The sequence below is a fragment of the Scatophagus argus genome, chromosome 1 (assembly GCF_020382885.2).
Source record: "Scatophagus argus isolate fScaArg1 chromosome 1, fScaArg1.pri, whole genome shotgun sequence".
Taxonomy (NCBI): Eukaryota; Metazoa; Chordata; class Actinopteri; family Scatophagidae; genus Scatophagus; species Scatophagus argus.
In genome coordinates this window covers 23,742,700-23,758,767 of record NC_058493.1, presented here as the reverse complement: position 1 = coordinate 23,758,767, position 16,068 = coordinate 23,742,700, and the positions used below count along the sequence as shown (strand labels likewise).

The 16,068-nt window shown below is 41.4% G+C and overlaps 1 protein-coding gene across 2 annotated transcripts in view; it reads left to right on the top strand.

The window, feature by feature from the left end:
• Positions 1 to 9,737, top strand: part of glceb (glucuronic acid epimerase b) — a 50,133-nt gene extending 40,396 nt beyond the window's left edge. For both annotated transcript variants that reach the window (XM_046393203.1, XM_046393211.1), the window contains exons 5-6: positions 4,108 to 4,400; positions 4,982 to 9,737. In XM_046393203.1, coding sequence (XP_046249159.1) covers positions 4,108 to 4,400; positions 4,982 to 5,713 — 1,025 coding nt within the window. In that variant the 3' untranslated portion in view covers positions 5,714 to 9,737. The remainder of the gene's footprint in view (positions 1 to 4,107; positions 4,401 to 4,981) is intronic.
• Positions 9,738 to 16,068: the final 6,331 nt, after the last annotated feature.

Genomic DNA, 16,068 nt, shown 5'->3' with positions numbered 1-16,068 from the left:
GCTGATATTTCCAGGACTCTATCCTTCTCTCTCTCTTTGCCCTCCATTGAGGACTGTAATTTTCACCTCCTCCTAATTCCTCCATCTTCAACCTCTCATCATCAACAGATTCTTTTCATTTCGCTGCTCCACACTTTCTCTCTCACTGCTCCTCGCTCACCTTGCCTTATGGCTTCAGCTTGCCATCATAGCTTTCTCCTTCCTTGACATGTTTTCATCATCACACCTCAGCCCTCCCTCAGCAGTCTTCGTTCTCCGTTATTCTCCCTCAACTATCCCCAGATTTCAGTCAGTTTCCCACCTTTATTGACTCATTCCCACCCGCTGATCACTCCACAGCCTTCTTGTACATCCTAAAAATTGTACTCGGATTACCCCTCTCCATTTCAACACTTTGTTCTGCTCTCAGGTCCTAACTTTTCTTGTTTTGTTCCTCTGCTGTCACTGTGTCTTTCTGTCTCTCCCTCCCTCCACTTCCTCCTCCTGCTCCATCCTGTCTCTTTGGGTCATTTTTCCTCCTTACTGTATCTAGGGCACCGGTGTTGAACAGCCTCTCAAATGATCTGACAAGTGGATCAATGGTCTGTCCCCTGATGAAAACCTATCATCTACCATCTGCACATTTCTGTGAGCGCCCTGTCAGCCAGTGAGCACTTTTATTTTCTGAATCCCCTTATGGTCGGTTGATGGTTGAGAAATGCAGTTTGCACAAACTAAACCCTGCGAGAATTAGCAAGGTGATCTGTGTGCGCAGATACTGTGGAGCAACACCTGCTACCAGATACTCTGAAAGTTTTCATGTTTTCATCAAATTTTTTCAGTTTTTGAAACTGATAAGCAGTAATCCTGAAGATCTCAGTCTGTCGGTGATTGATTTGATTTCGACACTGATGGTAACAGCAACTGTTTAATACTGCAACACTCTCGCTGCTTACCGCACATCCAAACACACTCATGTTGTTTTAGTAAAGATGTCAGTCAATAATAATTGCAACCATGATCTGATTTCATGCTGCGCCTGTGTGAGTAGTTATCCTCACAACAGCAGCACACATTAAATTAGTTACCTTGTTGCGGAGATGGAGGTTTGCAGCCTAACTGTAGATTTCTCTCGCTTGAAAAAAGTAAAAATGTTTTTTTTCTTCATTAAAAATGACAAAATTGACCTTTGGATCGTTTTGCAGTGCCGTGGACGTTGCTCACCGTGGTGAACATTTTTTATTTATTTATTCTTTATTAGGTTAGGAATCTCCCATTGATGATCTCAGGCCATGTCAGCCACAACCATTTCACCTCGAGTCAAGGATTTTGTTAAACAGCAACAAGTTCCCTTTAGGGCAGTTTGTTAAAGACCTTTGAAGGTATTCTCAAAGGAAGTGCTTCTAAGGAAATAGTATTTTGCAGCTCATTCCATGCCCAGGGTGCATCAAAGGGGACAGCAGTTTTAGCAATTTCGGAGTGCACCCTGGGGACATTTAAAAGAATCTGATTTGTAGATCTCATGCTTTCGTTGCTGGTACGATAGGACAGAAGGTTGGGAGTAGGAAAGTCACGCTGCATAGATAAGAGAGGTATGGAATGCACTGCACCTCCCGTGGTAGCTTCACAATAAAAGCAACCCTTAATTTCACCAGTTTAATGGTTTTAATGTGAAGCGGTAGTAGGAAGTGTGCTGTTTGACCGTAAAGAGTGAGGCTGATATGTTTGGGTAGACAATCTGAATCCAGTGTGCGAATGGCAGGATCCACAACTAAACTACCATGTAGAGGGAATTTTACTGAAGGTGAAACATTGAATGGCTATTGGAGGAAAATTCTGACCGTGAATGGTGTCAATAATGGGGTTTGATTTCCTGAAATCATAACCCTGATGTCAAAGTGAGAACAGATTTCTGGTGGTCAAGTCAGAGTCCAGATCTCAATTGGGAGTTTGTGACTGGACTTGACTCACAGTCTCAGAGCTCCAGCAGCTTTGCAATATGGATGAGTAAGAAAAAAAATGACCCATATGTGTAAAGCTGATGGAGAGACATCCACACAGATCCCAAAGGAGATAAATCGTGGGAGAAAGTGGATACTTATGCATGCATGCATTTTGTATTTTATGTTTGTTACAAATTTAGATCTTTTAAATTGTCTTTTCATGTTCAGTTGAGTCAAAAAGCAACATTAAACCTACTCTAAGTATTTTGAGATGACAGAACATGAAGGGTTGAAACAAGAGAAAACCGATCAGCAACTAATTTGATAACAGTTAAATTGTGTCAGTTATTTTTCAAGCAGAAATGCCAATGATTTGGTGATTTCTGCTTGTCAGATGTGGGAGTTTGGTAAACCATATTTCTTTTCACGTAGAACAGTAAATTGAATCATCAGTAAAACTGTTTTAATTCCTCACCTTGAACTCTGGGAAATTAGAATTTGCATTTTTCACAGTTTTCCAACATTTCACAGAAAAAAATGGTTCATCAAGAAAATATTAATGAATGTTGAAAATAATTATTTGCTCCCCTAAAAACATGAAAACTGCCCAAGAGGACTGATACTATTTATAGACGCTGTGTGTCCTGTGTCACCACACTGTTGTAGTCACTGGAGGCTGAGGATGAATAATCACACATGCATTGGCTGTCATCTTGTCACTTGGATTTTCTGTATCCACGTATGCATGGTTTCAAGTGCCCATTTAACATGCCCACTCATGTATACAAGCAGGGTTTTACGCTGACATATTTCCTGCTGCATGTCAACTCAGTCTCCCGCTTTATTGCTAAACAGCCAGAGAGCAAAGCAGGGCAGAGGAGGTAGAATCTCGTCTATATTCCCTGCCCATCCTTTATTGATGCCAGAGTAATCACGGGGCCAGAGTACAAATCCACTTACTCTCTGCATTGCCTTAAGTAATGGATTTATGAGTGCATTAAAGAGCCGTAGCCATCCAGAGGCCCCTGCCAGACTGGCTCTCTCCTTCATTCTCCTCCTGATCGACTGCTTTTGTGTCTCAGACGGCCTCATCCGCCTCTGATTTCTCTGCTTGTGTCAAGATGTCTCCCTCCCTGATTCTCAATTGTCTTCTCACTATTGGCTCGTTTTCGCTCTCTCAGGCTGCAAGGACCATCGTTCCATTATGCTCCTTTTTCCTCAACTCCTACACTCTTTCCTCTCTTTATCCTTTACCCTCCTTGATAAGAAAAGGGTTTTGTGGGTTGTTTTTTTGTTGGTGGTGGTGTTGTTGTTGGTGTATTGCTGTGCAGAGTAACAAGGCCAAAGGAGAGATCATTCCAGTAGCTGTTAGTGCTTTAGAGGGTTTAAATGAATTCAGAACAGCAGCCGAAGTGCCTGGCAGAGAGCTCATATAATGCAAGGGGAGTGGAAACTGCATATGATCCACCTTTATATCTTTGGTGAGCTTTATCTGGAAGAGATGTGCAGATGGAAATGGAAAAGTGGCCGCACTGCATCAACTTCTCTCACTCTCTGCTTCCATCCTCCTACTTCTACTTCTGCTTTCCTTCCACTGTTTCCTCCCTTCTGTCCTCCTCCTAATTAAGCTCAGTGTGCAGTGACACATCTGCACTGTACATCCCATGAGGGGCTCGTCCCTGTGTGTGTGTGTGTGTGTGTGTGTGTGTGTGTGTGTTTGAGACTTTCTCATACACACAAGCACAGAGCCAGGCACTTCACACCAGTAATCATGATAACACAGCTCTTCGTGGTAATAAAGAGCACCATGTGGAATGTGGAGTTTTTCTAAAGTCACCTGACTGTCATTGATTGTTTGGAAACGTGAGTATCAAGTGAATCTTGGGAACAAGAGGAGAAAAGATGAGCTATTATAGAAACACACCATCAAAGGAGGGTGTATTAAAGGAGACAGACAGTCTAGAAAAGGCTTCCAGTCAGTCTGCTAAAAATAGTTTCCTGTCATTTGGTGATCATCAAACGTTTTTTAAAGTCAGTGAAATGAGGTTAGTCATTTTTTTATGACCCAGTGCACTTAAAAAAATACTTTTCTCCTGCAATTTTGGTTCATTGTACACACTTTTAACACTTCCTTCATTTGTCTGCTTCACCCGCTTTCCTAACCCCGTCCTCCAAACCACCACAGAGTCCTCAGAAGGCGTGTCCCTCCAGCTGGGTAACTCCAAAGACTTCATCCTCAGCTTGGACGTCAAATTCACCTCCAACGGCAGTTTGTCTGTGATCCTGGAAACCACGGAGAAGGGCCCGCCTTTCACCATCCACTACGTGACCAGCACACAGCTCATCGCCTTCAAAGACCGAGAAATCACCTACGGTATCGGTCCACGAACTGCGTGGAGCACTCTGACCCGAGACCTGCTCACCGACCTCAGGAAGGGTGTCGGACTGTCAAACACAAAGGCTGTGAAGGCAACAAAGGTTGGTTTATTTTGATACAACACCTGTGTTCTGAACCACGTAACCGAACCGGAGCGGAAACGATTTGATGATTAATCAATCAGTTGAAAATTATTCTGCAACATTTTCCTGTTTCAGCTTCTGAAATGTGAGGATTTGCTGCTTGTCTTGATCTTATACTACAATAAACGGAATATTTTATTTTCAGTACCATTCATTTTTCAATACCGTTCATCGCTTAATTAAGAAAGTAATCAGCAGATGAATCAATAATGAGAAAAGCTATTTGCAGCCCTTCTAAACTAGAACATTCAAGGATTCAAGGACATCCGTAATTAATGATAACTGATTTTCCCCTTTTTAAAGCTGCATGGTATGAAAAAACTAGTAACAGGATGACTGTTGTGGCATTATTTTAACATATTCTTGTAAAGTGTAGATTAAAAGTCGATTTGTATTATTGATTGTTTTGTATATATATTTGACCATGAGAACTTACTTACTACACGTAGAGATGATAAATAGCATTACTGAATGAATGCCAAATCCCAATTTCGTTCATTAATTCTTTTGTCTGCCTTTGTGTCTGTTGTCCTTCTCAGATCATGCCCAGACGGGTGGTGCGACTACTCCTCCATGGCCGAGGCTTTGTCGACAACGTCACAATCTCCACCACTGCCCACATGGCCGCCTTCTTTGCTGCCAGCGACTGGCTGCTTCGTAACCAGGATGAGCGAGGTGGCTGGCCCATCATGGTCACCCGTAAACTGGGTGAAGGCTTTCGGCCTCTGGAGCCCGGCTGGTACTCAGCCATGGCCCAGGGCCAGGCCATGTCCACCCTGGTGAGAGCCTACCTCCTCACCAAGGACCAGGCTTACCTCAACGCTGCCCTCAAGGCAGTTGGACCCTACAAGGTGCCTTCAGCGCAGCACGGGGTCAAAGCTGTGTTCATGAACAAGTACGACTGGTATGAAGAATACCCCACCACGCCCAGCTCCTTTGTCCTCAACGGCTTCATCTACTCCCTGCTGGGACTCTTTGACTTAGCTGAGACAGCCGGAGAGAAGCTTGGCAGGGAGGCTGGGCAGCTGTTCAACCGTGGCATGGAGTCGCTGAAGGCCATGCTGCCGCTCTTTGACACAGGGTCCGGGAGCATCTATGACCTGCGTCACTTCATGTTGGGCACTGCGCCCAACCTGGCCCGCTGGGACTATCACACCACGCACATTAACCAGCTACAGCTGGTGGCATCCATGGACAACTCTCCCATCTTCAAGGATGTGGTCAAGCGCTGGAAAAACTACTTGAAAGGGATTCGTGCCAAGCACAACTAGAAAAACAGCAGCCCACGCATAGTATACAGCTGAGATGACGACTGAAAGGTTGAACACACTCTGCGTGAGCATGGTTGATTGAATGTGAGGCAGATGTTCACACTGTGTGTGTGTATCCGTGTGCGTTTGAATGTTGGTTGAGATTCATAATCTTAAGGATGAGTTTATTCAGCTGCAGCTCTCAACACTTACCGTTTCTCATGTGCTCTGCTGCAGGTTTTATATTTCCTGCAACGCTGACTGTAGCTCTCCTCCTGTTTTTTTGGGTTTTTTTTGGGTTTTTGGGTTTTTTTCCTTAAGCTAGTGTTTGTAATTATGCACAGACCTAGTTTCAGAGTGTGTTTGTGTTCAGGAAGAGTGTGTGTGTGTGTTATTGTTAAGTAACAATATACCGTATGACGTTAGAGAACTGGATTGTATAAACTGAATCACATCTCTGACATTCTTTCATGCATCCACCACAATTCTCCAGTTGTATTTTTTTACCACTTTATTCAGATTTGCAGAGTTTATTGAAACGAATAAGCTGTTTAAAAAAAAAAGGCCAGAATATATTATTTTGAATAAATTATTTTGAGGACAATGTTTCCACAAAAAATAATATAAAATATCATATAAAAATTCTGGATTTTTTTTTTCTGCAGAGCAGTATTCCTTCATAGCACATTTCTGTAACCCTCACAGCTTTTAACTTTTAAGTCAACATGTTTTTTGTTTTTTTAAGTACACCAAGTTTGAGCTGTTTGCTGAGATGAATTTGTTTGTCTGTCATCCCTTTACAGAAATGCTGAAGAGTCAGATGTTTAATGCTTCCAAACCAGAAACTTCCAGTTCTTTTCCGAAGCCCCTGAAAACACAGTCAGATAGTCACAAATATGTTTTGGAGTGGGATTATGTTATGTCTTTAGTGAGCTTAGCTCCTTTAAATATTTTTTTCCATGGATTAGCTGCTTTAAAATTAGCTCTGAGGATAAACGCCTCAAATGAGTATTTGAATTGAGATGGTTCAACCAGCTCCACTACCAGAGGGTCTCATTGCTTCCTACCCATAATTCCACTGTGTTCAGCTCTTGCAGGTAGCATGCAGCCACTTGCCACCTGAGATAAAACCACCAGGCTGGCACCAGTCAGTCCTAATTAATAATTCGTCTTATTAGCCATCGGTGCTAAAGCGTCTGTAATGCTCGTAACCTTTATGTAATGTTTCAGGATGAGGAAGTGTGTGCTGCTCAGCTCGTACAGTGCAGGTTTCCCCACATGAGAGATCCTGGATTGTGATCTGGCAGCTGTGAAATGAGTCACTAATTTCACTGATCAAGAGTCGCTGTCGCTGTGTTTTTCTCCTCATTTGCACAGTTTGGGTAGAGCTTAAAAATCGATATGTAAAACGTCATCGTGGTCTATTATCTCAGAGTGGACATGAGTAAGATTCAGTGTTGACAAAGATCAATAACTTCTTCAGATCTGAATATGTTCTGACTAGGGACTACAGATTACTACATGTAAACACCACACATGTAAATTTTTCTTATGTGGCTAACTCTGAAACATTTAAATTTGGTTTAATGTTGATTATGGCACACTGTCTCATACAGATAGAAAGATGGATAGACAGACAGGTATAAAAAGAAGAGTTCAGTCCAGTTTGTCCCAGCTGTGTCTTTTTAATCTCCCGTCATACCATAAGAAATTTCCAGTGGCAGCGATTTTAGACTAAATCTCAGAGAAATCACTCAACTTGTCATTGTTAACCATTAATATCTTTTAATCCCTTTAATGTCCCTCAGTTTGAACGTCAGAACCATTATTTGTAGCTTTATGTCCATTCATTTTCATTCCCTTGTTTCTACCTTCCTTTTATTTACATGTCGTTTCCATGGGAATCTCCTCTGAAAACTCTTCCCCTGTAACTCAGACTTCCACATGATAATGGCAGGATGCAAGCGTAGGTGGTGTAGATGTATGTGCTGTGTATTCAGGTAGATAGACGTGTGGGCAGCAGAGGCACAGCTGCGTCTCACTAACATGTCAATTTATAACGTTTAAACAGACAATGCCAGGAGCGCTGAAGGTCGAGATGCATTCATGACGAGCATAAAGAGGCTGTCATTCCCAGCAGCCTCCCATTGCTCCTCTCAGCTGCTGTGGGTGCATGAATTCAGCGTTTTTAATCTCCGCGCTGCCCCGTTGACCGCTGTACGAGGAGACACCAGCTCGCCAAGACACTAACAATTCACCCAGCTAATAGGCTGGAGAGCCTGCGCACGCTACAGTCGGGGATGAGTCAGCAATCAGCGGCATCGCACTCACAAAGAAAACAAAGTGGAGCCCTCAGCATTAATGAGCCTTTCATCGATCTGCTTTAAAGATCTTTAATGCGATGCTGGGAGAATCAAGCTGGTTTGTTCTACTGAATCTGTTGATGGTTAATTTGGTCGTTTTCAAACACAAAAAACAAACAAGAGAGAAAGAGATGAAAACATTCTGTCAGATGGTCTGCTTTCAAACCTGTGAGCTTTGAAAGTGAAATCAATAGAGGCATGCGATTCAGTTCAGTGTGACAGGAAAAGGTCCTGCGGGTGCATCTTGCTGACCTTACAGCTTCATCTGAAACAACAACAACTGAGTGAGAATTTAGCAGTTTGGATCATTGGGGCCACTGTTCAGAAAACAATCTGAGGCTGAGAGGTAAAAAAGGTTGGAATACTTTAAGAACAAAGTCGTGATATCATGAGGAACAGGAAACCTTTGGCCAGGGAACGTATTAACTGTACAATACAGTGCATATATATAATGCTCATATACTGTATTGTACAGTTACAGGAACAGCTGAAACATATGTAATCCAGTGTACCCAGTTTAATCACAATATACTGCAGTTTGTTCTCAAAGCAACCTTTTTGACCTTTTTCTCATATAATATATGATAACTTTTAAAAAAAATACAACAACTTTTTCTTTACGGTTGAGCCTTCGCCTCCTTTGAGTTTATACTGTGGATGTTTTGGGTTTTTTTAGATAAAAGTTAAATGTTGTCCCAGAGGAGAGGTATGAGTGCACTTTTACTTTCCAGTAGTCCCAGTTTTTGGGATTCTTTGCTGATCCTTAGTTTAATTTCCTGTTCGCATTTCTTTCGCATTACTTGCATAATTTCTCTTTGCCATTTCGACAGGATAAGTATGTAGTTTAAGGAGAACACACAGGAATGAAAGTTTTGTGTGTGACTAAATGTCCTTTTTCTTTATACCAAAGTCATTGATTCAAGTGTATTAGAATTTTGTATATTTTTGTGTGAAGCGATTTTCCATTCAGCATTTAATGACTTAAAGTCTCCGTGGAGACATCACAGAGAGACACTGCCTTTCCATAAACACTACTTTGTCAAATGTAGGGTGAATTAATAATAATAGCAAAAATAAGGTGTGTAAATTTTGCTTATCATTAAGGGGATGTGTGCAACTAGAGATTAGCATTTAGTCAGCTACTGTTTCACAGGCAAATGGGCCAATAGGTGCAAACATTTCTCTTTCCTTTTTTTTCCTTTCTTTTTGAGGGTGTGTTTGTATCATTAATAATTTGCAGAGGTGATTTGCTAGATAGATAAAAGCACAATGTCACATTTTTGGTTGGTTGTATTTCTTTGGCTTTGTTTTTCTTTTCAGGACAATGTGCAACGTCTTCATGAGGGAAGCTGCTATTATTGTTCACTGTGCAACAGTTATAACTTCTTTTCATTTTACTGGTATGTTTTGTTTTTTTGCTTTTTTTACTGTCCATTAAAGACTTCAACATATGACCCCTGAGGTCAAATGTGATTTATGCAATAAAATGTTTACTGGGGTTGTGACACCACAGGAGACCCAGAGCGGTTGTACAGACTTCACAATCAAAGCACAATGTGCAAATGCTACCATTTTTTTAGTCAAAGGAAGAGACGTGTTTATATACAGAGTAAATCTTTGTGCTTTAAAAATGTGCTTTTTGGAGGTGTAAAAAATAAAAAAATAAAAGCATTTTTCTTAAACATCGGGTCCCGTCTCTTTCTCTGCTGCCTTTAATGAAGGTACACTGCAACTGATACATGAATCAGTTAATCTACAGCTATTCTGATCAACATTTCTTGGTAGTATTTGTGTTTTGGTCTGACAAAACGATTAATATGAGGACATCACCCTGGGAAATCATGACCACTCGGGTGGTTGCAGCCTTATTCCATCCATTCATTTTCTATACCGCTTATCCGTCAGGGTCGTGGGGGGGTTGGAGCCTATCCCAGCTGACTACGGGTGAGAGTCAGTCAATCGCAGGGTTGACACACAAACATAGACAACCACTCTCACCTTGGGGCAATGTAGAGTAGCCAATTAAGCTAATGTGCATGTTTTTGGTATTGTGGGAGGAACCCGGAGAAAACCCACGCAGGCACAGGGAGAACATGCAAACTCCACACAGAAGGGATTCGAACCCGGCACCCTTTTGCTATGAGGCGACGGTGCTAATCACTGCACCACTGTGCCGCCCTTATTCCATTGTTTGTTTGTTTTTTTTGTTGTTGTTTTAGACTAAATATTTCAACGTTCAACAACGTTTCTCATTGTTTATGTTGCATTTTTTCTACAGTCTTTTAGGATTAATATACATTTTTAACAGAGAAAAAGAAAGCTGTATTTAAAAAAAAAGCATCCTGTCACATAAATATACTTAACATATGTATAACTTAAATACAAAAAAATTATTAAAAGGTGTTTTCAAAAAGAAAAACCAATCATCAAAATATCAGCTGTATTAAAGAAAATATATGGAATAATTTCATTGCAGCCATGTGTCATTATTTCGTATTTGTGTCTCGTGACAAGCTCAGAAAAACTCTCATCTAATAAGTTCTCTGTATCTCCAGAATTTATTGCTAACTAAAGATTTTGAGTTTTAGCCCAGTCCCAGAGATTCATTTTTTCTGATGATCTCAGTCCAGACGTTGGTCTGTTTCCAGAGTTCTGCTGGTTTTACAGCTAAAATAATACGTTTTGGTTGAACAGCTCATGAAAGTCTTTGAGCTGCTGACCCTGCAGCAGGAAAACAGTTTGTTCACACAGAACATCATCTCAGTAAAACTGCTGAGAAGAAAACCAATCCTGATTAATAATTTATCCTAATTAGGCTATTCTGATCCAGTGAGAAGCACAGACACCTGAGAAGGACCGTATCTCCTGCCGCCCGCTTGCATTTTTCATTACCTTCTGGCATTTATACAATCCAGCCATAATTTCTCCCTCGCAGCCACACACTTCACCCCACGCATCTCATTCCTTCCCTTTCCTCGACATTAATGATATTACCATCCCTTCTGACAGTCAGTCTGTCTCCCCGGTCCTGTAATTAGCGATACGTAAACCCGATAAGTTCAGCCTCTTCATGGCCTCAGCGCTGGCCTCCTCTACCTCCTCTGCGGCCATTCAGATGCCTTTGAGATGGCTGTGATAGCATTACAGTGAATCCTTGGTGCTCGGGCGTCCAGAGGCCACAGGCTTCATGGGGTCCATAAATTTACCCACTTTATGAAATTAACACTCAGTTGAACCCTGCGTTATTGGATTTGTTTGTGTGTTGTGTTGTGGTGGTGGTGGTGGTGGGGGATACTGTGAAAGCATCCAGTGAAAATCGAAACAACACACCTGCTACGGTTTGACGGTTTACATCCCAGATGGCTTTTTGAGGTTTGAGATCTTTTCGCCTCGAGTGACTTTCCTCCAACGCTTTAATCTTAAAGCAACGGCTCGATATTTGGAGAAATACACTTTCCTTCAGGTAGTAAACAGAAGATGAGAAACATCAGTACAACTTTAATGTCTCTTAAATACACAGCTAAGGCTACGGCTGCTTAGCTTAGCTTAGCACAGAAATCAGATTCAGGGTTTACCTGAGTCTGTCCAAAGGTTAAAAAAAAAAATAGCCTAAACCTCACTAAGTGACATGTTCAAACTCAAGTGTTGAATTCTTATAAACAGTAACTTCCAGGAAACTCCACCGGTAGCTCGTTGCCTGAAAAAAATGTCAATTTTACATTTTGTTTTTCGTACGAATTTTAAAAAGCCAAATATAACGTGTTAATGAGCTCTTGTTACATTTGGACAGAGCTTGGCTAGCGGTTCCCCCCTGATCACAGCCTTTGTGCTAAGCTAAGCTAACGTGCCGCAGGCCGTAGCCTCACAGTTAATGGACACCTATGGAAGTGGTGTATTTCTCATCTAACTCTGTCCTCTTTTTGCAGACACCTCAGCAGTTTGCTGTAAAACCTCACTAAATCATCAGAGAATCAATTTCTCCCCGTTCTTCTCCCTGCCAAATCATTTTCAAGCTTCATTTCTTATCTTGTTTCATTTGCGCTACTGTGAAAACAGTGTTATCAAATTCAGCTCGGTCTCGTCCTTACCCTCCTAAATGAACACCAGAGACAGAGGAAAGGCTATTACAACGAAAGAAAATAAATCCTCTGTCTCCGTTTCCAAACCTGGTAATTGCTGTATTTTTCTCATTTGTGAACAGCTGGCGCATTTTGGTTTCTGTGGATAAAAGTCTTCGGTGGTGTAATCACCAGTCGAGTTGGAGATGGGGATGGAGCCGGAAGAGTGCAATGAGGAGAAAGAGCAACATTAGTGAATATTTTTTTTAAAAAAAGATTATACAGGGGAGTATGGGAGAAACGGGGGATTTCTAGGTTGAATTAAGGGGGGAAAAAAGCTGTGAAGGTCTGAGATTCAGAGGGAGAAAACACAAAAAGGCGCCTGGAGTCTATCAACTGTTAATAATGTATCAGGAGGCGTCTGCCACACTCTCTCCTCGTTTGGAGACACAAACTACACCTCATCAGCCAAAACACCAGGGAGGCACCAACACTTTGAGCAGCTGCAGCACAGCAGCCTGGCTCAGTGAAGTCGACCGCCCATCTGTCCCCGTGTGAGCCCACACAGCCGACGCAGATCACCACGCAAACTCAACAGATCATTTTCCTCACCGTTAAAACTGCCAGACGGAAATAAGTCAGATTGTTGCTTCAAGTGTTATCAGGCGCCTGAAACTTTACTGTGTTTTCTCTTACTTATGACAAGAAAACGTACGCTACGCAGGAATGGGGTGCAACTATGAGTAGTTACCCAACAAATCTGAAGTACTTCTGCTCTATTCGGGTATTTCCAATTATTGCTGGCTTCGTTGGCTTCGTTACGGCTCGTCTCTGCTGGGCTTCAGACATACACATGGTGTACTGTGTTAAATTAAACACAATGAAACTGAACAATAACATGTTGCTTGTACATTCATGCACCAATAAAAAATAATCCATAAATATAATATATGATAGTATCTCATTCACAGAGGCAGTTTTTCTGAATTGGAAGATACTTCAGTTTTTATATCCAGAACTTATACTGCTAAGACTTTGACTTTTCCATTATCTTTGGATTGGGGTGCTGTTAGATAACTCAACACTACAGATTAAGACTTTCTCTTCCTGGATGTAAATCAGCTGTCCTCCAGTTCAAAGACGCAGGGACAAAAGGGGCAGGGACTGAAGTGTTGACAGCGCTGACATGTTTTATGATCTTTTAACCCGAACAGGAAGGACTCATCAACATATGACAGATATAACCAGACTTTTTAAACTCATAATCACTTTTGTCGGTAAGCTCTGAACCTGAAATGCAAAAGCCTGTCATAAATATCACAGAGTAGGAAGTACAATATTTCCCTGTAGTAACGTAGTTGAGTAGGTATAAATAAAGTGCATCCACCACTGTGCATTTGCTAATTAGACATGCTTTCCTTCTGTGTTTTTCAGTCAAAGTTAAGAGGTCATTTTTCGTATTGATGCTGTAAGCCTTTGGACGATCGTGCAGTCGTCTGAAGTAAACAAAGACAAAGTTCTTTCTAAACAAAGGAACGTTTTCGTGTGCAACAAGACCTCAATGAATGCTTAATGTGAGAAGTTGTGCTGATGTTACACTTACACTGGGGGCTTGCCACAGGAGGCTCGGTTAGGCCTGTGAGTGAGACAGGAGGAGGAGGAGGAGGAGGAGGAGGAAGCAGGAGTTTGGCCTGAAGCAAACTCGTTACTTTTTTCTCATTAACAGTCAATAAAAGAAGCACACAGAGACCAAAACCCTCGTGTCCCTGCACAGATGCACTTTAATTCCCTGCTATGTCACCAGAAAATGAAGCTTTGTAGTCTAAGGTCACTGAATGATGAAGGAATTACTAAAAAACACAGAACATGAAGTCTAAGTTTGAGGTTACTGAGCTTCAAAGCTTTCAATTCAGGCTAAAAATAAACTGCTTGTACTAAAACCTTTCAGCAGATTTGTCTTCATTATCAGCTGCAGTACCTGCTCACGTCCGAACCTGTGTAGCTTCCGTTTGAAAACACTGACACCTTGTGGTGAGATGGGATAGTACAAGTATTACAATACAGCAGTAAAAGTTTGTATTCAGTCTAATTTGTATGGTTCATTTCTGATGTACACATGTGATGGACAAATCAAAATCAAACTGAGCTTTTACGGGACAGGCTTGTACAGTTTGGTTAATATGATGCCAGTTAATGTTCTTTTTATGTAATTATGAATGATATTAATTCCTCATTACTGTGTTTTATGGGTTTGATCAGGTGATGACAATTAAATCAGACTGTACTTCAAAACACCAAGTTCTTGAGATTTGAAATCAAAACACTCACACGCTTACAGTAGAGGAAAATAAGTACTCGAGTAAATGTTTTTTACTTGAGTGATATTTTTAGGTATTTGTACTTTACTGTACTACTTTCCTTCGTGGGAATATATTGTACATTTTACTCAACTACATTTATGTATCACAATATGTAGTTACTTTGAAAGTCTGTCTCGACTTAAATATAACGTGCAGTGCATTTGTATATTTTGTCTGTTTAATGAAACAGGAGTGAAGTAGGAACTACAGAATATTATCACCTGAGTTCGCAATACCACATAGTAGTTTAATGTTGCAGTAGTAGTAGATGTCATAGCTGAGGTAATATTGTCCTTCTATTAAGGAAGCGATTCTTTGTCAGCTGAAAAGGGGGGTTTTGGGGGGGGTTTTAGAGAGCACCTTAACACTACCTGTAAATCTTGTCTCTGCTGACCTCCGGTGGTTAAACCGTGTCAGTGCACCGTGACGTCACAGTACAAGCACACACAGCCCACAGTGCGACGTATGATGTCGAATCTCCACCAGCTGATGGTTGCAGATCTGCTGTGATAAACTTGAATCTTTTCACAGCTTGTGAACACACACAAAGAATGTGTACTGTTGGTACACGTGACGTTTTGTTTACTTCCCGCCATAAAACTGCTGATTCAGGACAGCCTTTTCTGCCTGGAGTTGAAACCCACAAACAATCAGATTTTGGAGTTCACCCACAGACCATCCAGCAGTACTGACGAGTGTGATTTGGTGTTTTTGGAAGTGACTGAGAGTGGAGTATGACATCACTTTTCATCCTGGTGTGAATTGTTCACAGAGGCCCGCTGAGTATAAAAGCTGCGGCTAAAAATCTTAAAACAAACACAAAAAGAACAGCGAAACTTTAACGTGCCAATAAAACCAAGAAGGTGTTGTGTTTGTCTGAGTGTTTTTCTTTTTTTCACTACATTCACTTTGTCGTCACTTGACCTTGTTTTTTATCCTGCAGCTCGGCTCTGTTTATACTACTGCCACTAAAGTCTGAATGACTTACACATTAACTCACATGTGAACTGTGCCGACTGAAACCAATCTTCTGCATCTCCTCTTGGTTTAGTTATTTCTGCCTCTAAACCTGTGGTGTTGCTCCGACTCTGCAGCTCTGCTCCTCGGAGAGAAAGCGGAATGAGATCCCAAGGTGCTCGGCTGAACTGCATGTGTTATTATGTCACACTGAGCTGCTGTGATATCAGCTTGCAGCACAACACGGTGGATTGCTGAAAGTGTGTTTTCATGAAAGCAAACTGCACTCAGCTTTACAGCTGACCTCCGTGGCTCGACAGAATCAGAGAGGTTGAATGTCGTGATTAAAACTTTTCAGCACGCTTGGTCTAATTTGAATGGACTTGAAAACGGGAGATTGGCTTTCGGGATTATGCATTCAAAACCAGAACAGTTTGGGTTTTGTAAGTCTTGATGAAACATTAACTTAACCTTTTGTGTTGAAACTCATGCAAGTGTGACATTTTCTTATTGGTCCCTGAGCTCTAGACAAACATTATGAGATACATCACACCACAAAAATGTGATCGGTTTTTCTCCTTTACATGTGACATGAGCACACTGTCAAACAAACCACAAATCATGTCTCACGTTTTTCC